The 25,178-nt window shown below is 35.9% G+C and overlaps 4 protein-coding genes across 4 annotated transcripts; 2 read left to right on the forward strand and 2 right to left on the reverse strand.

Moving 5' to 3' along the window:
* Nucleotides 1-262: 262 nt before the first annotated feature.
* LOC147763393 (uncharacterized) lies at nucleotides 263-3,856 on the reverse strand. Its single transcript, XM_087007305.1, has 4 exons — nucleotides 3,834-3,856; nucleotides 3,010-3,418; nucleotides 2,516-2,817; nucleotides 263-2,189 (listed from the first exon to the last, which is right to left on the reverse strand). The coding sequence occupies exons 1-4, from the start codon at nucleotides 3,854-3,856 to the stop codon at nucleotides 263-265; spliced, it is 2,661 nt and encodes an 886-aa protein (XP_086863431.1).
* A 1,622-nt stretch (nucleotides 3,857-5,478) lies between these two features.
* LOC106177214 (uncharacterized) lies at nucleotides 5,479-8,759 on the forward strand. The gene is made up of 2 exons (XM_013559921.2): nucleotides 5,479-5,944; nucleotides 7,014-8,759. Exons 1-2 carry the CDS (start codon nucleotides 5,494-5,496, stop codon nucleotides 7,919-7,921), a joined length of 1,359 nt encoding a protein of 452 aa, XP_013415375.2. The 5' UTR covers nucleotides 5,479-5,493; the 3' UTR covers nucleotides 7,922-8,759.
* A 594-nt stretch (nucleotides 8,760-9,353) lies between these two features.
* On the forward strand, nucleotides 9,354-20,023 carry LOC106156193 (uncharacterized). Its single transcript, XM_087004854.1, has 13 exons — nucleotides 9,354-9,431; nucleotides 10,908-11,041; nucleotides 11,396-11,591; nucleotides 11,785-12,008; nucleotides 12,332-12,458; nucleotides 12,655-12,832; nucleotides 13,446-13,591; nucleotides 14,090-14,231; nucleotides 14,542-14,730; nucleotides 15,419-15,551; nucleotides 15,897-16,014; nucleotides 16,224-16,825; nucleotides 17,239-20,023. The coding sequence occupies exons 1-13, from the start codon at nucleotides 9,362-9,364 to the stop codon at nucleotides 18,316-18,318; spliced, it is 3,339 nt and encodes a 1,112-aa protein (XP_086860980.1). The 5' UTR covers nucleotides 9,354-9,361; the 3' UTR covers nucleotides 18,319-20,023.
* Nucleotides 20,024-20,403: 380 nt separating this feature from the next.
* On the reverse strand, nucleotides 20,404-25,172 carry LOC106156249 (uncharacterized). Its single transcript, XM_013531432.2, has 4 exons — nucleotides 25,031-25,172; nucleotides 23,418-24,036; nucleotides 22,481-22,591; nucleotides 20,404-21,945 (listed from the first exon to the last, which is right to left on the reverse strand). Exons 2-4 carry the CDS (start codon nucleotides 23,875-23,877, stop codon nucleotides 21,758-21,760), a joined length of 759 nt encoding a protein of 252 aa, XP_013386886.1. The 5' UTR covers nucleotides 23,878-24,036; nucleotides 25,031-25,172; the 3' UTR covers nucleotides 20,404-21,757.
* Nucleotides 25,173-25,178: the final 6 nt, after the last annotated feature.

Raw genomic sequence — 25,178 nt, forward strand, 5'->3', positions numbered from 1 at the left:
TTTGTCAAAAAAAAAAAAAAAAAAAAAAAAAACGGTTAAATAAATATTTACTGACAAATTTTCTTATTGAAATATTTTTAAGTGAATTAAATTCTTTTCTAAAAAGTCAGAATGATGCTAGAAATATATAAATGATGGATCGACAATTGTATTCGTTTTCTTTTAAAAATTTTAAAGTAATTTACGCTAAAAAAAGTCCATTTTGTCGATGACTAAAAAACTAATTGCGGTCAAGCTTCCAGCTTAATATCTATGATGCACCTTACACTCTCCACAGGGGATTGATAAGTGTCGGTTTCTTCTGCGGTGGTGTTCGCCGATCGTTCCTTTCTGGTTGTACACAGCAGTGTTTCCCACCCTTTGAGTGTGAATGTGACGCACTAACGTTCTGTTGGGCCTTCCTGAGGTGTATTCTGGCTTTCCTTTGACGGAACGTCGCTGGAGACGACCCTGCTCCTGCTTCTTCGCCACGTGCACGCGCTGCAGTCACCGACGAGGAGGCTTCTAGTGATGTCAAGGATGTTGAATGTCGTGATTTAGACCTATAACCTGACAAATCTACCGCGGAATCACGTCTCAAGTAAATGTGCGCATTGGCATTTGTCGAATCGTAAAGAACGGTTCCAGCCTTGTTAAGTCTACCTATAGATGGCAAAGGCGTATCCATCCTTGGCCGACTGCGCTGATTAGGCACCAAGTCTTCCAGAGCCTGGGGAGGTGGAGGTCTGTTTTGCAGGGGTGGTATGGCATTGGACCGTCCACTGTGCTTCATTATGGTCGGCTGTCCCATCGATGGTATGTGTCTCACAGTATTTGCAGTTTCATTAGATTCTTTATACCGTATTTTGTCCTTGGTACTCCTCTGCTTGCTGGACTTGAGCGAGGAGTTGAGCTGACCTTCCTTTTCTTGCTCAACAAGATTGTCTTTGTGCACCCTGTGTAGAATTTGGACGTTGTTTGTATTCTGTTGTGGATGTTCAGCACTCAGTCTGTCTACCAAGGAATGGGGAATACTGGGCAGGGCCATTCCTGGCAGACGTTGGGGTATTTTTGAACAATATTTGAAATTACGAGATGTTTTCGGTTGCTTTGTTGTTCTGGTGTTTGGTATGGTTTGTTTGTCGGTACTACCGACAGTGAAAGACTGGTCAGATTTTGTCTTCAAAGAACTGAAAGATCCAGCTACATTGGTTATTTCCTGATTAACCCTATTAACTGCCTCTGTCTGTATACATGGTGTTGAGGGTGATATTGGTTTTGTCTCTATGTCTAGACTGCTTCCTGCGGAAGAAACTGCCAACCTTTGCCTTAGATAGAGAGAAGCTTCTTCATCTATGATTGGTTTATATTTTGTGTCTTCCAGGGGAATTGGATCTGTATTAACTGAAACGTCTATTGAAATCTTGACATCAGTTTCATCCCTTTGCTCTTCGTCACTTTCTGAAGATGCAGATAAAGATTCTACCGTTTGAGGTAGCTTGTCTACCGTCGGAGCTGCATATGGTGCACCGGTTTGAAGTATGTCTGAAGTAGAAGTAGCGTCTCTGGGCGGATTATTGCCTGACGGGACGTGAGATCCTGTTGCTAACAATTCTGTTGGTTCCATAGATTGGACTGGGTTGCTTGTGAGACTCAAACGATCTTCTGACTTGGTTTCATTATCCCTTGTTTCTGCACGGTCTGTCTTCAGGGATCCACTCACTGGAATACGTGTTTCTTCTTTTGCGGGAACGGTTCCTTTGTCATTTCTTCGTCCAATAGAATTATCATTTTTCTCCTCGTTGACATGGCTCTTGTTGAAATCTTCGTTGCTGCATTGCATGAAGAGGTGTTCCGCCACGGCTTTTGAGAAAACATCTTGGGCTTGTTGATTTTGAAAAACAAAACTGCCCTTTTCTGAAAGCTCTTCCGCAGAAGATTGAGACAAAAGAGAGCTTGAATTATCTGCCATCATAACTGCTGAAATGGATCCAGTCATGTCCGAAGTGGAGTTTCTGTTTTGCACTCTTTTGGTCGAAAATTCCTCACTTTGACGTTCTTTGTTCGGGTTGTCAACAATGTCAGTTGCAGTCTGGGGCATCGGCCACTGCGAAAGTTCGTCATTCATCAAATGTGAAAGGAAACGGACAACATTGACTGCTGGTCGGTACTTAGTCTCCAGGTCATGCTCCGTATTTTCTTTTTTCAAACTGCAAAAATGAACAAAGAAATTAAATCTTCTTGCGCACACCCATAAGAGGACATATATATATATATAAATAAGCTCAGGAGCAAATACACATAAACAAGCGGACGTATTAATATGGTTTAAGTTATTAGTGTCCATTTGCTTTTGCCTTTTATAATTAGTAGGCTACATCGGTAAAATAGCACGTCTAAACAATTTTGACACCTTATTTTATTTAAAAATAAGTGAAATTTAGCACTAGCAAATTGTCACTTTTTAAGGGAACAAAGATAAAAAAAAAAATGAAAAGATAAAAACGCTTTATTTCCAAAAATTTTTAATAAGTACCTTATATAGCTAGCAAATGTTTCCTGTAACTGTAGTATGATTCTTTGTGTCTCAGTGAACCAACGATCTCCATCTTTGTCCGTCACTCGCTTTAAGGCACAGTCGATAAGTGACGGCCTCGAAGGGGTCTCAGGCCAAGGTTGAGCTTTTCGGACTAAGGTATGGTTGGTGTCGTTTGCAGTCTCATCGTCACCAAGAACTTTTTCACTGTCTAACATGTTTGCCTCTTTCAACTGCCGGTACCATGCTCGGCAAACTTCGATTTGTTTCGTGTCGTTAGAAGTGTGATTATCCAACAATTTCTGTAAAAAGTACAAAAGTTGACCTGAAAGTGGAGCTACGCAGAGTGATCATGTGCGAAAATGAGTACAAATACGGTAATTGGGTTCGAGTTGTACCAGGGACGGTAAGCCACTGAGGCTTAATTTGTGTTAAAAACTAGTAATTTCTTTGAATGAAGTAGAAAAGAAGTTAATTTTGCAATGTCTTCTCACCTTCGTATCCTCCTTGCAAATGATGCACATGGAGTTGTCCAGCAAGTAGTTGAAATCATATCTGACTTTTCCGTTAAGCAAATACAATAATCTTTGGACCAAGGCTTTTAAATGTTCTTTGTCTGCCCTCTCCATTGTGAAGCTCAGCAGATAGTTGCCTGCCTGTTCTGCTCGTACATTTCGAATGTCTATTACCCTTTTTGTGCTTTTTAATTCTTTTTCCAATTCTTTTAACTTTGTGAAACATGTGGGCTCGGGCTTTGGGAGTGTCTGCGTGGTTTTATCTGACCTTTCTTTGTTAAAAACCGTTCGCTTTTCATTTTCCTCCTGTAGATGCCAAATTTCCTTCTTTAGCTGGCATATTTCATCTACACGTTTGTAATATTCAGATATTACATTATCGGTAAGCCTGCAATTTAGTTTTAAGAAAATTTAATAAAGAAATATAACGTTTAAATTTAAGGGATAAAATGCGAGTTATCGATTTTGGGTAGATCCTGAAACTCTGCATCCCTGGACCTGAAATACTAATCTCATTTGTTGAAGTTGCTTTAAAGTGTGGTAAATTTTGCCTTATTTTCTGTCAATTCAACACAACTCTCCAACTTCCAAATGAACAATGATTCTTGATTTATACGATTCATGAGATGCAGATTCTTTTATTATTGTTGTTGAAATGTTTAAATACATTTATATGTTAACAATTTATTTATTCTTTTTTGTAAAGAAATCGCCTTTATATGAAAAATAATGACCAGTAAATCAAACAAAAAACATAATATTTCAAAACTGTACGATATTTTGAGGAAAAATAGAATACTTACTCTTTATTAGCCCCTTCGTCCATTTTGTTTATAATTTTTGTCACCTGAGAGACAGTAGTGCTATATGACGTCACAATACTGGTTGCGTGTGACGCATGCCCTAAACAACGTTCCGTTATTGTGTCGCAATAAAGCAATTTAGATTCGGTGTCTGTTGCTATGTTTGTTTGTATAAATGTTTAACGCGCTAAATTGCTGTCAGTAGTTACGGTAATTATTGTTGACATTGTTTGATTGTTTAGCTCATAATGCAAATGACGCCACGTCTGTTAAAACACAGTTAATTCATTTTTTTTTAAATTTAGAATATCTAGATGAAATATTCAAAAATAATTTAAAACTTACATTTTCCGTTTTAAACCTACACTAGCCGGACTTCTTATCTGTGGAGTGTCGCATCTTAAGTAATAAATCATTAAATATATGTTAAAATAACGAATTTCTAAAGACACGACTCAAGCGCCTATAACATAACCCTAAATGATATCTTAAGTTGATGAGAAATACAAGCGAGGACTTCAATCTAATTTCATATTGACTTTCAAATGTTTGTTTCTTTGATTTTACTAGTGCTCAGAAATTAAGACATTGCTTCGATTGCATAGATTTGTAGAAAAAGGAGATTACATGCACATGTAGAATGCATAATAAAATGAAGTGAAATAATTAATTTCATTTTACTTGTACAATTTTTATATTATATTTGGCGTCTTATATTTTTTCTGTTTCTTTTTTTCTTCCTTTCTTATTATTATATTACGAAAGCAAATTTTGCAATTCCATTTTTTTGCAAGTGAAATAAATACATGTAGTCCCATCACCTTTCCATTACATCTTTAGTGGTTTTTCTTTAACCTTTATAAAAAATGCTTTTCAGATACACATTTTTGCAATTATGAATATTCATAATATTAAAAAAGAGATATTGTAGACATCATGTATTGCAATATTACATGTTAAGATGTACTTCCATTTAAAAAGTTTGTGAAATTTCTATAACTTTTTATTGCACCTAATATAAATGTTAAGATTAAGACCATTACTTATACAACTCTTTTTTATTTATATAGTGCTATATTAGCCAGACGCTATTTTGGCCATCTCGCTGGCAGTAATTGATTCTGTCGATTCAGTAAAGGTTTTTTTCCTGCTTGATTTTCGCTGTATGCTGCTCTGTCTGTCTGTCTTTCTGCCACCATTTTCTTTTGCATGTTGCCCATCTTTTTTGTGTAATTTGAGACAAGTATATCAAATGCCTACAGGACACCACCTCGAAAAAGAAAGACAGGAAGGCCCAAGAGCACCTGGCGCCGAACAGTGATGGCAGAGCTGAGAGAGGGGGACCTTACATGGGGACAGGCCCAGCACGTAGCCAGAGACAGGGCCAAATGGAAAGAAGTGACTGTGGCCTTATGTCCCACACGGGACGAAGAGCATTGATGATGATGATATCAAATGCCACATGGTCTGATTTTCATTTTTCAAACCAATTCCGCTCTCTGAATATTCTGCTCGCTAACGGTAAAAAAATAAAGATTTATCTATCCGTCTCAGCGTTCTGGTTGAATAATATCAACACAAATACCTTTTACAGTATTTTTTACTATATCCAAACTTGTTTTCGTACCCGGTGCAGCTTAGCACTGAATCGGACAAGAGCATGGCAGAAGTAATTGCTTTTTGGCCAGCATTATCAGACCACCAACTGCTACGTACGCAGTCATCTCCACAAATAGAATCTGCGCTCACAGTATGTACACAGTTCGAGCTGGAACAGCAAGAGGATACGATGGAACTCCCAAATCTTTCCTTCATTTTGGCGACTGCGATCTTGCTTGTTCCAGTCTGGAGTCAAGAACAGATGTGTCCATCAGGCTGTCACTGTACATTTAATGACACGAGGGTGAAGGTTGTTTGCAAGTCTATGGAGGAAGATCATTTGCCTAGCTTTTCCAGTTTGGCTAACAAGCGCGTCGACAGTTTGATATTTGAAACGAGTCATTTCGATATGTTACAGGCTGGTGCATTCAGGGATTTAGATATCGGTATCATTGCTTTTGTGCGTTGCCGATTAAAAGAAGTCACTAAATATCTCTTTTCAGGCGTTAAAGGTAAGTCTTTTGCATTTTTTTACTAGAAAAACTATGAGGTCTGTCTGAAGGAAAAATAACATTAAGGTTTTCTTTCGCATTCAGGGGATAACAAAACGATAGTATAGTAACGATAGTATAGTATACAATCTTTTGAAAATAATTTCGGGGCGTGCTTAGTACATAAATTCGCCATTGTTGCTAGGAGTCGAATTCCGCACGTTTACCCGCAGGTGTCTTAAACATTCAAGTAAAGTACTGCCAATACCCCACAATGAATTGCACATTCCGCTGGCTGTGCAAACAGCGTTGGGAAAACAAGTAAAAAGAGCACAGCCAATTTTTGATGGATGTGAAACTTTCCCGTGAACCTGTTTAACCCAAGACATGCGTTCACTGTAAGGGAAGAGCTCCTAGGGAATTTTCATAGGATTTAATTTTGGGCATTTTATCTAGACAAGTGATCAATAAATCTACAGATGGCACCGTTATCGTTACATTTATCTTCGCAAATGGTTAATGAAGTGACAGATAGCGTTGTTTTATTATAATTTCTTGTAAGTTGACATTATTCCATTTCAACATTTTATCCCTCGGGGGGTGGGGGGTGCGTAAGGTGAAAAAAGGGGTTAACGCACAGAAAATAATGTTCCACAAAAAAAAAAAAAAAAAAAAAAAAAAAAAAAAAAAAAAAAAAAAAAAACCGCAAGGATTTATCTTCAAAACTGTCGGAGAGATGTAATAATAACCAATTTTTAAAAAAGTACAGATTTACGAAAATCTCTTGTGACTTTAAATTTATTTTACCTACTCCTTTTAGCATTTTATAATAAATATGATAAATCATGCCAGAGTAGGTTTTTTACAGTTTGCTTTCTGGTCAAAGTTCCTTCATCCATTTAGAACGGAAGCACGCTTAATTGTTTGATGTTTGATAAAAAATGTTGATTGGTGCATTGCTATTTAACATGATAAATTATAACACTTATATTTTACCAATATTTTGAATTAATGTTTAGCGTCTTTTTCCAATTTAACATATTGATTAAATTTTAATATATTTGCTCATGAATGTGCATCTATTCTATAGGAGTAACCCAAGTCGTATTCAGTGGGTGTGGCTTGAGCGTGGTTCCTGGAGAAGCCCTGAAGGTGCTAGAGCCAGGTTTGGTTCACTTGGATTTAAGAGGAAACAACATTCGAAATATATCTTCTTCAGACCTTCCCTCCGGTTTAAAATCGCTGCGACTTGATGGAAACAGTTTTCTTCGACTATCTCAGAGCAGTTTCTCAGCTGTTGGAGACTCGCTGGAAACCCTTTATTTGGATGCGATGGGGCTGGACGAAATACCAACCGATGCACTCCAACCTCTTGGAAAATTGCGCAAATTGAACATAGAGAGAAACCAGTTGACTGAAATCACTGCAGAATCTCTACGAGGTATCCGTACCTCCAGTAAAACATTGACTCTGAAGTTAGGCTTCAATCAGATCGGAAAAATCAGCGAAAGTGCTTTTGATGGACTTTTAAGTGGTAATAGTAGACTATGGATAAATGTGGGACTCATTGGTAATCGAATCAGCGATCTTAATTTTGTCGAAGGACTTGGTTGCAAACTGCGTCGTGTAAGGTTTTATCTTCCAAACAACACTCTGGAATGTGATTGTCACGTCTACAACATCACAAAAGCCATTCCTAGTTTGATATCTAGCAATACAATGTGCGCCAGACCACCTATGTTCAAGGACATGCGACTGGGACCTTGGATGCCCAAAGATACCGATGGCGTTCATTTCATCGATGGAGGTCGATCACAATGTGGAACAGGCAATGAGACAGAGTCAAAAATGTATGACTGTGATTGCGACCTTTGGATCGACTCCTCACAGTTTGATCGCATGGCAGGAAAGTGTAAAACAAGTTTTGCTCTGCCTCATTTTAGTCAATCTGTATTGGTGTTGTTCTTGCTGTCTGTTATGGCATATGTCATAGCATAGATTTATGAAACCAAGAGGCTGTATATGAAGGATTTAGGGGGGAAGTATGCGGTTCTTTAAAGGTTACCATAGGTTTTGGAGTTTACTCACACTGTCCTCTATTCCAGGAGCCTGCATCTATGTTGGCCTACACTATATTTCTGAAAACCGCATTCCATAACCCTTCATTTACCATTCTTTTGTATTATTCAGCTTATTTTATAAGATTTTTGTTCCGATTTTCATGGACTATTGCTGAATTTAACAAAAACACCATTCTGTGATTTCTCTGACAGTTTCTGCAACACTTTTCCAGTGGACAGGGACAGTGGTTTATTATGGTAACATAGAATCATATGGTAACATATTATGGAACTCCGTCCAATCACTTTTGCCGCTTAAATCACACTTGATTTTGCATGCTCCATTTTACTCAAAATATCGTGGTTTTCTGTAACTTCTGATCTAATTTCTGTTTTAACTTTTGTTTAGATCTAAACTTACATAATGTCTTATTGTTGAAGACCAATTAATCATTTAAAACATTTAACTTTCAACTTTTGTATATATAAATATCTATACCAATACCTATATTTATGTGTATACGAAACGAGTTAAGGATGACAGAGTCTGCACTTATAAAGTGAGGGGTGGAACTAAGCTGGACGTCACGAACATTTTAAAGGACAAAAATGGGTCAACATGTGTAGAAACCGTTTAGGAGTCAAATAATCTTAATATGCTATCTTTAAGTTTGCAAGTCGGATTTCCCAATGTCCCCTATACTTAAAACAAGATCAAACTGAAGGCTTGTCACGAATCTTGTATGTTACAAATAAAATATTTGATTTCTAAAATATCAAGACTTTTTTATTTCTGCCATGCCATATAGTGGTGTGTTATAGTTAAGAAACATTGGCTTTGTTTTAACAATGGTCTATAGCACTGTTGCGCTCAAAGGATTGTGGTCGATGTGTGGGTCCAACTTGCCCCGAGTCAAGAGGCCAAGCGTTATCATTCAATGAAAACTTGCTTCGCGCTTTTTTTCCCTTTTTTGTCAAATTGTGATACATCTGGCATTACATGTATATTTGCTAAATAATGACATTGCATAAGCAGCTATAGGTTCATGGAGCTTGCATTTAACCTGGTTTTGTTGCTCTAACTCATTCCCAATTCCCAATCTTACGGAATGATGTGATCACATTTTTTCCACTTGTTGCTTTGAATATCATACTCCAGTAAGTTGACGAGAGGCCAACTTCCAACTATCCCAAGTCTCCCCTAAGTGAGAATCTCCACTTACTTTTGTATGTAAGCCTTAAACTTTATAATATGCACATTTTACATGAATATAAATCGAGTTCAAGTAAAGTTTATTTAGTTATGATGATAGAATACTGAATAGTTCTGCAGTAGAGCACGTGTTTCGGATGCGCTGTGCAGAGCGCAACGCCTACAATGACCTTGACATTGATTGAAGCTTGCATGATGGCGGCGCCTTCGAAGAGGCGCGAAGTGGAATGCTGTGGTGCGTTTATAATAATTGCTTTGATAACATTTAAGAATGAAACATAGTTGATTCCGAAGGGGTTGTGATAGCTACCGTTAGTTGTTTCTTTATTTTGTTTTTTCGTAGATGATTGTTTGGTAATAATAATTGGCATGTCAATTAAGGTTGAACAGGGACTGAAAGGAAATTTTTAATGGAAAATCTTTGATATTTATATGGATTTCTTAATATTTCTCAGTATTAAGCAGATTGGTCGTTTTTGGCATTGTTAGGCCATTTCTATGCCACCTACAACAGAAATCTCGGGGGTGTATCGATAGTCTGAAGGTTCATTGGTCTGAAGTTTCATCGGTCCAAAAAATCGTAACATTTTCATCAGTTTTTTTGGTCCGAAGATTCTATAGTGAGCTTTTGGACCAATGAACCCTCAGACTATTGAACCTTCGGACTATTCGATCCTAAGGCCCCGAAATCGGGGTCATGTCGATACTACCCCGCACCAATAATCCCCTTTAATAAATTTTTGTATTATGCGCATTGATACAACCCCACACCAATAGATCCCCGCATCGATACATCCCCTGTAAAATTCCCAAAGTAGGCGCACCGTTACTCCCCCACACTGATACTTCCCCACATCATTGCTTCCCCGCATTGTTACTGTGGGTGAGTATTTGTGCGGGGATGTATCAGTGCGGGGGGGGGGGGGGGGGTATCGGTGCAGGGAAATATAGGGATGTAACCCCGAAATCTCGGCAGTCACCTTGATTGGTTAGAAAACGATTGTCATAAAATCCCACATGATTTAAAAATCGTATGCATAAACTTTAAAACACATAAAGTGAACTTAGACTGCTATACTAGTCTACCACAAAAAGAAAAAAACTATCGGTTTAAGTATTCAAAACAAATGTCATGAAATCTGCATAGGGTTCCATGGAGTCAATAAAATAGAGTTTGCGAAACAAGAAAACTCCCCACATGCATTAAATATTCAAAATGAAATATAGACAGAATCAAATCACATTCAAACTAATTCCACTTTCACAAAATGCCCTACACAAAATTGTCCCATTCATCGTTTGTAAAACAGGGACATTGGTAGAAATCCACGATAAGCGCTTACAAAGTCCTTGACGTTGAGAGAACAGAGTGGCTTTTTTTTTGTAGTTTTCAAGCAAAATTAAGAGGCATTTGGCATTTCTTTTGGTTATTTGAAAGTTTATGATGGAATTTGGTTGAGTTACGTGGTAATTTTTTTTGACTTAATATATAATTTAAGAGATTTGCCATTCCAAGTAGAATTTTGTGAATTTTAAAATGGTGTTCGAGTTATATGTATATTTTGTAAGTTTCTGTGAATTTCTGCTGATTCTCAATGTTCATGTTTGTTCGATATATAATTCTTGGAATTCATGTGCTGCATAAGATTTTTTCTGTTTTTTTTTCACTTGATAAGATTTTAAAGATAATTTGAAATGCTATACTTTTCAGAATCTTCAGAAGCAGTTCCACTGAGTTCGCCTAAAACCTTGTTGACTCTGACTACAAAAATTGTTGCCAAAAATTATACTTGCAAGGAATTGCTGGCTGATGGACTGGTGTTAGATGAGATATTGTTGAAAAATGTAATTTTTTGTGATTGTGACATCTTCCTCTGGAATTACCACTCATACTAGATTTACCTAGAATTGTGATGTGAATTTTAGATTCAAATTAGTTGGAATTGGCTCTATCTGACAAGTGACAATTGCTCCTAAATCTTGGCTTGAAAAGTATCTTGTTTAGGATATTGAATCTTTTAGCAAGGATTTTGAACATAATTAATTTTATGTAATATATATTGTATCAGTAACTTGAAATTAAACACAAAGAGTGACAGAAAGGTAGTCCATTTAGCAAGTGAAAAAATTAAATGAAACTTGCTGAGTTTCTTATTGCTTATTGGTTCTGAACTCTATTTATTTTCTCTTTGTAAAAAGATTGCCAAAGAAGCATTTCCATGTGATGAGAAGGTATTTGAATTGTATGCAAAGCTGGCCACAGATGAAAATACAGTTGCTAAAGACAGAGGTATTGGAGAATTGGAGTTCCCTGATTTAACAGACAATACCTGGAGTGGTGCCCAAAGGATATTGAGTAAAAAGGAAACTTTTATAAGAGAAGCAATTCAAGTGGGTAAGTAAAGTAGAAGACTGGTATTTCATATGTGCAAATTGTTCATTAAAATCCAACAAATTGAAATAGGCCGTTATGATTTTCTTTATTGAATTTGATTTGGATTTTGCTAGAGTTTTGCAGTTGGCATGGTGTTAATGAACTGGGTGTGTTAGGCAACAATGATAAAGCTTTTGATGCATGCTATTTGCAGGGTTCTTGTATACAGCTGTGGTCATATCCGTGGATTCAATGCAAGTGCCAGAGGTTTCCTTTCCATTTTTGCCCGTCAGAACAGAAAGCTGTGTGAAAAGAAGCCGAGTGTCCATCAACTTTGAAAAGCAGACTGTTGTTTCTGTAAATTGTAGTGCTTGTCGCTTGGTATGGTGTCGTCACGTTATAGCAGCCATATTGTTTCGCATTCGCTTTCCTGAGAAGGTAATTTCTGAAAATGAGGATGATTAAGCCTTTTTTCATTAAATCATATTCAATTTTGATCATCATTGGTATCCAGAGACTAAAGTGTTCCACTATTGGACAAAGGCCATGGTATGCTTCTTCTAGTGTATTCTGTCTTGGGCTTTGGATTTCCAATTTTTTTTTTTTTTTTGCCAGTACTTGTGTAACTCTTTCCTCCATCTTTTACTAGGTTTCCTTGCCATCAATCATCAGCATGCAAATTGATTTACTGTCTGTTGAAATATCATGCAATGAATTCTTAAAGTTATTGTAAATATAATCAGGATTTTTTATGTTTTAAGGTACAGTGTCATGCACCTCTGACTGAGACCTTACTGAATCTGAACAGAGAACAGCTTCAGAAAGTGATACAGTACACAGTACAGTCAGATCCAGCGTCTACACTTTTTAAAGTGTTTCAGCATATGGGTAAATAATATACCACTTATAAGAATATGTGACGGCTCTTTTTTTCTCATTCTAGTAAATTATGTTGCCATATTTTGGACAAGTTGTCAAAGAAATACCAATTTTGTGTCTTTAAAACACCTTGTCTAGTCAAAGCTTTAAGGTACACAGTATACATTTCAATAACATTGAATAAAGGGTTGTATGTAAATTTCAGATGAGATGTATGAATCCACATCTGAGATCAACCAAACATGCGGGGCTCCTGATCCCACCTTTGTACCCCAATTAGAGGGTGACATATTGACTCTGCAGACGCTAGAAAAACTGAAAAGAAATGTTATTTCCAAGCTGAAGGTGTCCGCTGGGCTTTGGAAATACAGATTGCTTCCCGAGTAAGTTTCACTGTGTAACATAACTGGCTGTCTTGTTGATTATATATATATATTTATATTTATATATATTGCTTTAATGACAAATTTTATTTAATTTGGTATTTTACCCAGAGTTTCCATATTGCACTTTTGTATTGCACCTGACTTAACAGACATCTGTTTGGTTGATTTGGATTACCATTTTCCAAGTTCACAGTTCACACATGGGCTTGAAATAAGTTATTAAAAATATGATAGCTTATATCATGGCATTGTTATTGTACCACCAGCGCGACACTACAGTATCATAAGAGAAGCAGCCATTAGATACCGAAACTGAAAACTCTAATTCTGGAACCAAAAGTGCTAGAGACCTATTGTTTGTTGCATTTTGTAGAGCTTTTCAAGAGCAATACTGGGAATGTTGTCTGTTTTTATATAGACTTTTTTCTGCGTAATGTCTGAACATTTGAGTTTTGCCACCTTGTTTCCTGTATGATGTCTGTATATTTGTCAGCTTTGCTGTCTAGTTGTGTTTTCCATGCAGATGCGCTTACTCCAGCTGGTGGTACAATATCTGGAGGCTGTATCGCCTTTGATTCTTTAGTTTTGAAATATGCTTATTTGTTGGAAGGAGCATGGCTGCTAGATACGATCCAGAATGCCTCCTGCTGAGTGACTTGAAGGAACATATTCACCAAGTAGAAGACCTATTGAAAACTGGAGCAACATTATTAGCAACTAAACTGCTCATTCTCCTCACAGAGGCGGTGTTTGAAGGTATGTTTGAATAGTTAATTTTGGTATTTTAGAGTATATTTAAAAAACATCTTTTTGTGATGTTTTAAATTTTTTTGAAATTGAAGATACTGTAAAGTATTGTGATTTAGTGATAAAACCAAAATGTATTTAAAGGGATAATAACTCTTCGTTTTGGCCAAAAAATGAATTTTCCTGGAGTAAACAACAATTTTCCCATGCTTACCAGTGGTTAATGAATCCATTTTTAAATTCAAAGTTAGTCCCTGGTTTTTTTCTAAAAAGTTTGGTTTTTTGTTAAAATCTCTTAAGAGATTATAACAGAGTATAGCCATCAATGGAGGTCACGTGATCTGAAGACAAGCTCAGATATCAGAATAATAGCTATAACTGCTGTTTTCGTCGTAAAGCAGAATATATTATATTTCTATGAGTTATTCACAATGTTTTTATTGTGAAATATAGATTTCATACGAAGAGTTATTATCCCTTTAACTAATGATTATATGATATTTACAGTGGCTGAAGACCCTTCAGTTACAGAGAACAAACTGCTAGTACATTTATGCTACAAGATGGAAGAGCTGTTTTCTGTAGCAGTTATGCTCCCAAACAATGAGCAAAAGCATGATCTTGTAATTGCTGCAAAAGAATTTAGGAGGTACATACATCAGCACAACCTTTTTTCTCCTAATATTTATACTTTTATATTATACTTACCCTTTTGATACCTTTTTTAAGTGCATTATAATATTCAATTTTGCGTGCTACATTCTCCTTTTCAGTAGGTAAGTTATCATAAAGAATTGATATATATATATAAACATGCAAGTTGTGGAAAAGTTTTATTGCTTCATCAGAAAAAAATTTAACTAATTGAGTTTATACTCTTTGAGTTGGTTAATTTTTTTAAACCAGTGAGCCTAAAAAAATTTTAAGGTAGTACCATGAAATAATATCTTTCTTTAAAGGCGTGGGAAGAATGCTCCAATCTTAAAGATAAGAAGAATGGACTGGAATCAGGTTCCTGGTTTGGACATTCCTGTGGCATTGGCACAAGAAGAGCCATCATTACTGTTTACTGATACTCTACAGGCTGCAACGCTGAACTGGGATGTCAAAGGTCTCCAAGATGTTTTGGATGGAAAGGCTAGTTACAGGTACTTCCTTTTTGAGTATGAACAGAATCGGCCTGATTGGTGTACATTTATGGTAATGATTCTCTTTTTTTTTTTTTTTTTGCACAATTTTGGTGATCCTTGCCTCATATTTAAGTGACAAACTGTATTTTTGTTTTCCTTTTTTTGCTGAGTGGCTTTGTTTGGTAAAAAGGTTTGTTGCTTCTGAAAATCTGCAGGATCGGATAACAATTACAGTAATTTTTTTTTATTTTTGCACAATTTTGGCAATTGATGGTTGCCTCCATAAGTACCAAACAATATTTTTGTTTTAGATTAAATTTATTGAATGGCTTTGTTTATAAAGTGACCTGTTGCTATCTACATTGGCTATGTGCTAGCAATCCATTTATTTGAATTATTTGTTTAATGATGTGAAATAAAGAAAATCTTTCTAAAGTTTTTTTTCCAAAGAAGTAAATGTCTTTTTCTACCTAAGACGCATGGCCTTGTTTAAATGTTGCAATGAAGTTTTTTTTTATGTTTAGTGTCTGTATATTGGTCAGCTTTGCTGTCTAGTTTTGTAACATCAGAGTAACACCTTAGTGAAAGAAAGGACTGTCACTTGAACATTTTACATGTGTTATTGTTTGAAAGGTGCTGATTAAGGAATGATGATTAGCATTTGTAATTTTCTACTAATTAAGTGACCTATTTATTATCCATTTAGAGACACGGTCTATGAAGAACCTATCCCTGTTGTGATGTTAAGGATAAAGACTTTGTTTCTGATTGGTTCTACTGACCAGGCAGAGAGGCTATCTCAAATGGGGATACAAATGCTTTTGGAGATCTCGAACAAGGTACATGTGGGTTGTAAGCTAGAGTACAATGGCCTGAATATCCCATAACCTATGCTTTATTGAGCACCTGATATTCAATTGTTTTTATGCTTTATGTTGTTATCTTTTAATTTTGTTTTTTTTTACCAATAATTGCAGTATTCAACATAATGCAAAGCAATGCAAAGACAATTTTGTTATGATACACACATAAGTTTTATAGATAATTTTTCACCTTTTGCTTAAGGAACAAAATATTATAGCAGTAATTATGTGTAAACTAGAATATTGTCTGCAAAGGTTTTTGCAGCTATAGCTAGGTGACTTGGGTATCTTATCAGTACTATGCAATTTTATATTTGTTAGTATTCCATTATCCCAACGGACTCTCAGCAAAATTTCATACAGCCCCAAAACACTGATGTGAAACGAGTGACAAGATCTATGATGAAGAATGCTGCCTCAGGGAAAAGGACTAAAGCAAGTAAGCTAGGTTATCTTTCTATATGATGGTGACTAAATAATTATGGTAGTTTAAGAATTTAAATAGGAGGTGGAGTTGCTTTATTGTTTTAGTTGTAACGGAAAAGAAACTAGGACAGAGTGCTTTGGGTACATTTTTGGTAAACATTTCATTTTTTTTTTTTTTTTTTGTAATTGATGAATGAATAGTTTTCTCTCTTTCATTTTCAGGATTGACTGTCACCAAAAATAACAGAAAATCTTACAAACAGGGGAGTATGCTCTCATCTTCTCTGGGTCCAATGCAGATTGTACCTTGCCTTCTTAATCTCTGTGAGGGTATTAAAGAACTTGCCCTTGAACATGAGACAGAGCAGAGCAGTTGGTTTCTCATTTGCCATGCCTTTTTGAGAGTATTAGATCTTGCACGCTACATGACCAGAATAATTAGCAGCTTTAGCTATGGCAGAAGCATACATATGCAGAAGTTGGATAACTTCCTTCTCTGGAACTGCCCTGTGATGGCAGAAATTGCAGCAAAGGCCACTGACAGCATTCTGTCTTGTGACATGAGGTGCTGGACCCCTGTTTGTCCACTGTATCTGGTACAGTTCCTGGTGGAAGTTGCAAAGGAAAATCCTCAAAATTATCTCACAGATGTAGAAGAAAGGAGATTGAAGGTGGTCCAACTATGCCAACAGGTGTTGTGCTATGACAACCTCCTAGAAAAGCAAGGGAGCAGGGATGAAGAAAGCATTTTGGACATGATTGCCCATGCATTTAGAGATGGATTGAGAGTACATCAGAAAAGAGAGCAAGAGTGGCTTAAAGAAGTGAGTTTGTGGTAAACGCAACCCATATAAAGTAACACAACATGTTTTTGATTTTTAAATCATGGCCTTTTTGATATGCATAAAGAGAAGTAAGGATTTATTTATACACATGATATTTTGATATGTCCATTTTTTATTAAAACCTGGGGTTTACCTTTGCTTAAAATGCTGGTCAAATTAAGAAAAGGGCACAGTCAGATTATCCCCATTCTAATTTGGTCTTTTAGACCGAGTAATATTTAAATGATAACTTCTTTTGAGTTAAACCTTAAGGGGATTGCTTATGACCATGAAGTGCATGTCGGTGTTTTTATTATTATTATTATTATTATTATTATTATTATCATTATTATTATTATTATTATTATTATAAGGAGCAGATTTTCTAAGCTCATAGTAATTTTTTCTTGTAGGTACTTCATCAGTGCAGTAGCTACACAAACATAAGGGCATTGCACACTGTTCTTGAGGCACTGGGAGATGCAGAGCATAGAGGTTCCCTGCTTCAGGCAGACCTTGTGATGGATTACCTGATGGCAGCCAAAATATACTTGAAGATGGCAGGGGAGAAAAAGAACACCATACTCAACTCTTCCTTCATAATTGGCAATATTTATGATCTTGTTTTCCGTATGGGTATCCCTTCTCTGTCTATATTTGTAGAGGGGTGGCAGAAGTATACTTCCTCCAATTTCATCATCAGATTGCTCCTTGCTGTGTACAGTGAAGTAGTGATCCTACAATATGTCCCACAGGAAGCGTTTCAACTACTGCTAGATGCCTTGAAACATAAAGGCGAGGTCATCAAAGACTTTGTCAAGTTATTGAAAGGTTGGCTTTTCACTCCTGCACAGACCAAGAGATTGATGGATGCCATTATGAAGAATGCTGAGTACATCCATCCTGGGGCCATGTTTCAGCTTCTTAGAGAGCAGCAAAGCACAATGGGTGAGGACAGAACTGGCAAGCCAAAGAATTCCACATTCAAACTTGCTGTAGCTGTCCTTAGATCAGTCGGGGCACATCCAATGATCTATGAGATGGTGGATCCAAATCTGACTGACATGGACTGGCTGATTTCTGTTTGTCTGGCAGGAAAAGTTGAAGACTTAGACAAGAGAAATTACTATGGTCAGTTCATTGCTGCAGTGGAGAAGAACTGTTCAGCTTTACCGCAAGTTATTTTGAAACTTCTGTCACACCTTCTGAAGTTCCCAAGACTTATCAAACACTGCGATTCTCTTTCTGATGCTCTTATTCCAGGTTGTAAAGCATACCTTGAAAAGCACCTCAGGTCAAGTGGTAAATCACAATCTTCATATGAGGAAGTTGTAGAGAAGATGAAACAGATGCGGGATGCTTGTGGGGAATTTGTTACAAATGGCAGCCAGCAGTTTGATGCCGAAGTCATCCCTTTTGTTCTAAATGCATTCCGGAACAAGAAAAAGTTATGCCAAATGATCTCCATGCAGTTTTATGGAGAGTCATTGTAATAATGCTTTCAAATGTAAAGCATACAAAAAACTGATGAACCTAAAGTTTCATGTAGGATATTATAATTTTTTTTATTGTTTCATTACTTTCTGTTTTCTTGGTAAGAACAACAGAGCACAATGAGAACCTTATCTACTGCAATTCTTGTCATTGGAAGTGACTTTTCCAAATGCATATCTTTAAAGTAGATTGCAAAAGTAAAACTGACTTAAGTAAGTTGATATACTTAGCAAGGTAGCTAACAATTTAATTGAAAGTGCCATAAGATATTGATATTTTGTCAGCTTCAGTAAGAAACTGAAGTCTGTATTTTGTAGCTTCTTTTTTATTTTTTTGACAAAAATATAAAATATATAGAGTAGTCCAAAAAGATGTTTCTGTTTCTGATAAAGAGGGAAAACTTAACATTCTTTCAAAAACCTGTCTCATTGGTAGTTCTGTGTGGTGTAAGGTTTTTCCCATCATTTTGTGAGCATTACTCAATAGTTTATATACTGTGCTCTATCCAAGTTCCTTTGTGATAAATCACTGTGGCTATTCTTACACTGAAGTTTGTAATGACATTGTTCAACATTTAATGGGGAATTCGCCTGATATCCATTAGAATATCATTTTGAGAGCATTAATAGTTAGGGGATTGTTTGCATAGACACTGTCTTTTAGGTATCCCTACAGAAAACGATCCAAAGTTGATATGCCTGGAGAATGTGCAGGCCTAGGGTGGTCTGTATGATGGGAGACCTATCCCCTTTAGATTGTTCTCTGTGGGGATACCTAAAAGACCATGGCTATGGCCTTATTCTGATATACATCAGAGATCTACGTGGATTGATCCAATGCTGCAGGGACTCTTGCTGACTGCAATCAGCTTAACTGAATGATGTCTCCTCTTGGAGTAAAGTATAATACAGAAATGCCAGAGATTATACAAGTGCTTTGGAAACAAAAGGAGGCATGTCATTCAGTTAACCTGATTGCAGTCACTGAGAGTCCTTGCAGAGTAAGATATTCCACATAGACCAATGATTTCTATGGGAATGGGGCCTTTGCCATCAATCCCCAGACTATTGATGCTCTTAAAAATAATCGAACGGAGATCGGAATTCACCAAGACCTGTTGAACAGTCATAAACTTCAGTGTGCAAGTAGCCACAGTGATTCAGTGCCAAGGAGCTTGGATTGAGCTGATTCAAAACTATTGAGCTGTGCTCACAAAATTATGCGATATGAAGAAAAAACTTACACCACACAAAATTAACTTGTTTGTATGCCAGGTCAATGACAAAAAATTTGAAGTTTTTTTTTCAGTATAAAATGCTACTTTATCAAAAAAGGAAGCACTTTATGGACCACCCTTACCAGAACAAACCTGAAGTTTTTTTTTCAGAGATCTTATGAATGAATTGTTATAGAAGTTGTTTTAAGTTGATAATCATACTTAATGATACTAAATTCAAAATTAGAGAGTTCCTCAGAAATGGCAATCTCTAACAGATACACATTCCATTGTATTTTATGTAACAGTAATTATGTGAAAGTTAAGTTGTGAAAGATAAATGTAAAAAAAAAAAGTAATTTATATTTTAGAAAAATTTGACTTAGTTTGCAACATTGATTGAAATCAGCATAATCTGTTTGTATTGAAAATTATTTAAACATGTTCTGGTTGAAGAAGTATTTTCAAATAAAATGTTAAAAACTTCATATGTTATTTTGAACACACACTGAAGCACACTACTGCAATTCAGAGCAGTGTTCAGCAGGTTGGTGAACTAAAAGAAATGCAAGTCACAAATTGACCCAAACAGACAGCTAATATCCGAGTTATTAAATATCTGTAACAATTAAATGCATCCATAACAATTAAATACAGCTCAAACGTCAATGTTCCTCCCTTCGGTCTAGTGGAAGACTTTGGTCCCAAACTGGCCTTCTGACCTCTCAGAAATCCCCAACCTTCTGTTAGGCAAAGGAGAAAATATTTTATTCAAGTATATGTATGTGTTAAGTTCTACCAGTCGTATGGAAAAAGCCAAAAAATGTCACATTACTTTTGTGAAAGCAGAGAATGAAGAAAACTGAGATTATTATGTCCATAAACTTTATTTACACTTGTTACTTGCTAATAAGTTTTCCAAATAACATTTTATCTGGCTAAGTAACTTTAATTTCAACATCTTTTCTCATTCTCCTAAAAGCATATATAGAAGCTTAATAATGAAAATATGTTTTCTAACATTTATTTTATTAATAATCAATATCTACTTTATTTATGAAAAAGACTCAAAAACTTATTTGGCTGAATAATGACAATGACGATGTTAATAGAGAAATAGCTGTGCTCATGAATTGACTTGCTAATGCATGGGAAAAAAAACATTCACACCATGATAAAAAAAATTGTACAAAACAAAATATTATTTCTATTAAAAGGAATATATCTTTTGTATATCATTCAGCCCATATTAGTTCACACATTTGCATATCACTTCTGAAGCTAGTTTTATGTAACTTAATCCACTGTTTTTTAAGTACATGTGCATTCAATATCACAAATTTTTACCTAAAAATACACTCCATTTTAAACTTCTGCAAGTCTTATAATACATACTTAATTCATACTGTATATGCATCTGTTTTAAATACATTCTTTGTGTTTGGTAAACTCGAATGGTACATAATGGCTTTATTCTCTAATATGCTTCATTTCACAAGATCATTTCAATGTCAATCGCTGGCAGTATCATGCCACTGAGCAATGGGAAATTCTTCGAAAAGCACTGAAACTGAAGGCAGTTGAGGAAGCATGAATGATGCTTGAACTAAGGGAAAATGACAGGTCTGCCAAGCATTAGTTTTATAAATAACCTTTCTGCAAAATTGTTTTTTCAATGAAGATATTACATAAACAATGTCTAAATCTCCTGAGAACTTGATCTGTCCATGTTTTCTGCTAAATTGATTAGACGAGGGCCAGCTTTAATATACATCAGGCGCCCCTTCATATAGATATGATCAGTCATAAATCAAAACCCACAGAATGCTGAAAAAGTTGGGTCAATACTCACATTTCAAGAAATAGATTTTTTTAATAATGGCTTTTGCAAGTATCGGTAATAATATATGACCTCCTGAACTAACATTAAAATCACCACATTTTTAATGACTTCATGCATTAAACCACACTACCCTCGCTTAAAAGATACTTTGACATTCATCAAACATTTAAGGACAAAAAAATTGAATCGAAAGAGTTTCAATCATAATAATTATGATTTCTTAGATGCCTTTCTTTTTGTATATCAATATGATTTGATTGATAAGTTTTTCATAAATTTTGAACATTGCCTCGTCCTTTTAACTGTAGTATTTCAGTTTCCTAAAGGATCTGTGCAATTTAAGCAAAAAAGTAACACTCTTCATGACTGCTTAGAACATTTAATTGTTTGCCTGGTTATATTCAACAGTGTACATAGGTAATTCTGCCACAGCTTCTGTGTATGTTGGTGGTGATATGACTCCAGTCTGGGGGTCCACATGGGTGAAGACTTGGACAGCATATTCTCCCTGTACAACTGATACTGCAGCCTCATATGATGGGGGCAAGTCACTTGTGTCTCTGCCACCTGGGATCAAACCAGAGTTGCAAATATGAAACTGCATGATGAACACACAATTAAGCCATCCGAGAATTGTCTTTCTATCACAGATATTCATGCACATATACAATCTGACATATAATTGTGGTATATGATGGAAGATTGAAAAACAAATTATACTGATGTGTTGATAAAACCAATTAAGGGTGACGTGTTGACACCCGTCAGCACCCACTTCCTCATCAGAGCAGAAATATTAAATAAGTACCAAAAGAGTAAATGGTCTGTAATAGTCAATAAAGCAAAGCATGTATTTTTTATATAGCATAATATGTCAAATTCTAAATCCCTCAGTTTAAACATGCTGCTGCCAATAGTGCACAATAATATACAACAAGCAGCTACAGCGTAGCCACTTGATTCGTCTTATCTAATTTGGAAGGAAATCAATACAACTCAAGTTGGAAACCATTCAGAATGCTCTTCAAGTATTTTATTGAAGCAGTCTTGTGATAAAATCAAAGGAAAACTGTAGTGCAAAGAGCTCTGGTTTCAGGTTTACCTGTGGCTCTCCTGCGTGAAGCACTTCTCCTCCCAGAGTTCTGACGCCACTTCTGAGAAATCATCAACCTTCCCAGGATAGCACCAATGAGCACAATGATCACCCCACAAACTGAAAATAAAAATACATGTACCTGATCAGAAACAACCTCTGAAAATACAAGAGGAATGCTCTTTTTATGCATGTGTGGCAACATGCAGAGATAGCAAGGCATATTAGAGGGATTGGGGGGGGGGGAGAATTTGTAACCACTTTTGTTGTAGACATAATTACTATATTCACTTTTTTCTGTTACAGCCTTTCATTCAAATTCTGTTTCAGTATGTTTTATATGTAATCTGATCACATTCTTGAAAGTGCATAATTTAGCAGGATACATCTGACATGAGGTACAGCCCCACGGAATACAAAAAAGGTCTTGTATTGAATCCTATGGTCCCCTGCATATAACTGTTTAATTTTCCTGTCAAAAGTGATAAAAAACAATTGATGTTTCCTTTCTAAGGTGTCAAATTATATTTGACATGATAGCCAAGAGGTGAAGGGCCAGCAATTTACAAAATGTATATCAATTACCTTAAATCAGCAACATTTTTTCAAGTTAGCTGATTTAAAAAATGCACATGCTGTAGTTAATACAACTTGCTATAAAACGTCTTTTTTTTTTGACAAAATGATTAAATCACTCAAAATTACACTTTAAATATGCACATTTTTGACAGAAAGGAAAAAAATAAAATAATGTGTCAATCTTTAGATGTTTGGGTCAAAATAAGAAAATGGTTCTGCAAACTGATTGTATTTCTCCAGTTTTGTGTAAAGAACTGCATATTGTGCTTAGATCAAGCTCCATTTAAATCTTATCCTATTGGTGTTACTCATTAGCTCTATAACCCTTCATAACATTTCTTAACAGTTATCAGAAATCTGTACTTACCAATTCCTATTACACAAAACACAAAAGGTAATGGTGAACCATCATAATCCCTCCAGTTGACCGTATAAACTGTTCCCACACTTCCAAGAATAACAAATATTACTCCCAGGAATCCAAAAAATACAAAAGCCAACACCAGCTTTAACCAGAACTTTTTATCAGCATCTATGTCTGACTTAGGTGTCCTTGCTCTGGTTGGTTGATAGGAGGTGGTGGCCCCTCTCTGTGGTCTAACAGAAATACCATCATTCCGCCTTTGCTGCCTTAAGGGACTTGATATTACAACTGGGTCTGGTGTTACTGTAGTGTTGTCTCGCTGTTGTTGCTGATGATCTTGTCGTTGTTGGTGTTCATTGTCACTGACCTGTGAAGTCTGCTGTTGCTGTTGTTGTTGCTGCTGCTGGCAAGGAGTTTCCATTTGAAGTTTCACTTGCTGCAGCTGGATTTCCTGGCTTGCCATTTGATTACATATATGCAAAGATTGCTGAGGCAGATTTACTTAACAGTGGCTCCACTTAGAAAATACTTCAGCAAATTGACAGGAAGACCTTATCTTTTTGATCCAATCAGACGCATAGCAGCTTTAACCCTATAGCTGAGTACTGGCTAACATCCAGGCCTAAAATAGAACAAGTAAAATCCTCTCATGTATCACAAAATAATTCATCCCTTAAAACGGAACTTTACAATAACTTAAACTGTAATTCCATCTGTAAAAGCTTAACTATTACTGATTTGTAGTAGCACCTCTGATACTGTTAATGTATGGTTTATAAAAACATTATCACAATGGTTTACTGTTTCATCCACTTCCTCACATTTCTAGCTTATCGTATTCTTAACAAAACACCACATGCAGCTAAGAGCAATAAAATCACATGTCAATCTGGAGTTAGACTAATTAGCCAACCAACTTTAAAATAACAACAAAGGCTGTATTGTTTTGAAGATTGTTTTGTTCCATCTTTGAATATCAACTTAAATGTTCAGACTTAAAAATAAATTGAATCTGATCACTGAAAATATTTAAAAAATATTCTATACTGATATTTCCTTTTTTTCGTTTTTTTCAATTTGTATTTTGTACAAACACACAAAGTTCAACACAAATATGCACAGCAACCAATGTGGTCCATGCATATAATATGACAAATAATTTATCACATTTTGAAAGAAACATTTCAAGATCCAGAATATATATACCCGTTTAAAATAGGGTGTAACCACCATTATGTTATCAGGCCCCAATGACATAATTGTGGCAACATTGATGATCATGCAATCAAAACAATCCAATGCTATCTAAAACATTTTATTAGCAATAACGTGTCATTTGCTTCCTTTTTTTAAGAAAAGGAATAGTATATAACCTTAGCAATGTGAAATTAGAAGGTTCATTAAGACACGTGCCTCGTCAATGACTTGCAGTACTAAATACTATTTGTCATTATGCACTTGACTTTGTCGCTGTCAACGCTCATATGTCATGACACTGCAAAAATGACACTTGCAAATACACAGTTAAACTAAATTAAAATACATAGTAGGTAGACACAATCTATTTTGGAAGAATTATTTACGAAACCTAAAAGGCTAGAAGAGTTTAATTTTACCGTAACCACTTGCAAACATCCTCTGTTTACATTATGAATACTCAGTTTCCGACGCCGACACAGCACGGATTGGCTCCGCACACAGGATAAATGTGTTTACATAAATTATGCTAGGACATTTCCCGTCAGGGTCACCTTTTACTCTCAA

The sequence above is a fragment of the Lingula anatina genome, chromosome 2, assembly GCF_051362555.1.
Source record: "Lingula anatina isolate TDL-2025a chromosome 2, LinAna3.0, whole genome shotgun sequence".
NCBI classification, from domain to species: Eukaryota; Metazoa; Brachiopoda; class Lingulata; order Lingulida; family Lingulidae; genus Lingula; species Lingula anatina.

What these genes read in the sequence shown, in the direction of transcription:
- LOC106177214 (XM_013559921.2), top strand. Translation starts at nt 5,494, where the DNA reads ATGGCAGAAGTAATTGCTTTTTGGCCAGCATTATCAGACCACCAACTG. An exon ending in TCTCTTTTCAGGCGTTAAAG is followed by an intron (nt 5,945 to 7,013) that starts GTAAGTCTTTTG and finishes TCTATTCTATAG; the next exon opens with GAGTAACCCAAGTCGTATTC.
- LOC106156249 (XM_013531432.2), bottom strand. Translation starts at nt 23,877, where the DNA reads ATGGCAAGCCAGGAAATCCAGCTGCAGCAAGTGAAACTTCAAATGGAA. An exon ending in GTTTTGTGTAATAGGAATTG is followed by an intron (nt 22,592 to 23,417) that starts GTAAGTACAGAT and finishes TTTTATTTTCAG; the next exon opens with TTTGTGGGGTGATCATTGTG. An exon ending in TTCACGCAGGAGAGCCACAG is followed by an intron (nt 21,946 to 22,480) that starts GTAAACCTGAAA and finishes GTTTGATCCCAG; the next exon opens with GTGGCAGAGACACAAGTGAC.
- LOC147763393 (XM_087007305.1), bottom strand. Translation starts at nt 3,856, where the DNA reads ATGGACGAAGGGGCTAATAAAGA. An exon ending in TTTGCAAGGAGGATACGAAG is followed by an intron (nt 2,818 to 3,009) that starts GTGAGAAGACAT and finishes TACTTTTTACAG; the next exon opens with AAATTGTTGGATAATCACAC. An exon ending in ACATTTGCTAGCTATATAAG is followed by an intron (nt 2,190 to 2,515) that starts GTACTTATTAAA and finishes TCATTTTTGCAG; the next exon opens with TTTGAAAAAAGAAAATACGG.
- LOC106156193 (XM_087004854.1), top strand. Translation starts at nt 9,362, where the DNA reads ATGACCTTGACATTGATTGAAGCTTGCATGATGGCGGCGCCTTCGAAG. An exon ending in AAATACAGATTGCTTCCCGA is followed by an intron (nt 12,833 to 13,445) that starts GTAAGTTTCACT and finishes ATTTGTTGGAAG; the next exon opens with GAGCATGGCTGCTAGATACG. An exon ending in AGCAAGAGTGGCTTAAAGAA is followed by an intron (nt 16,826 to 17,238) that starts GTGAGTTTGTGG and finishes TTTTTCTTGTAG; the next exon opens with GTACTTCATCAGTGCAGTAG.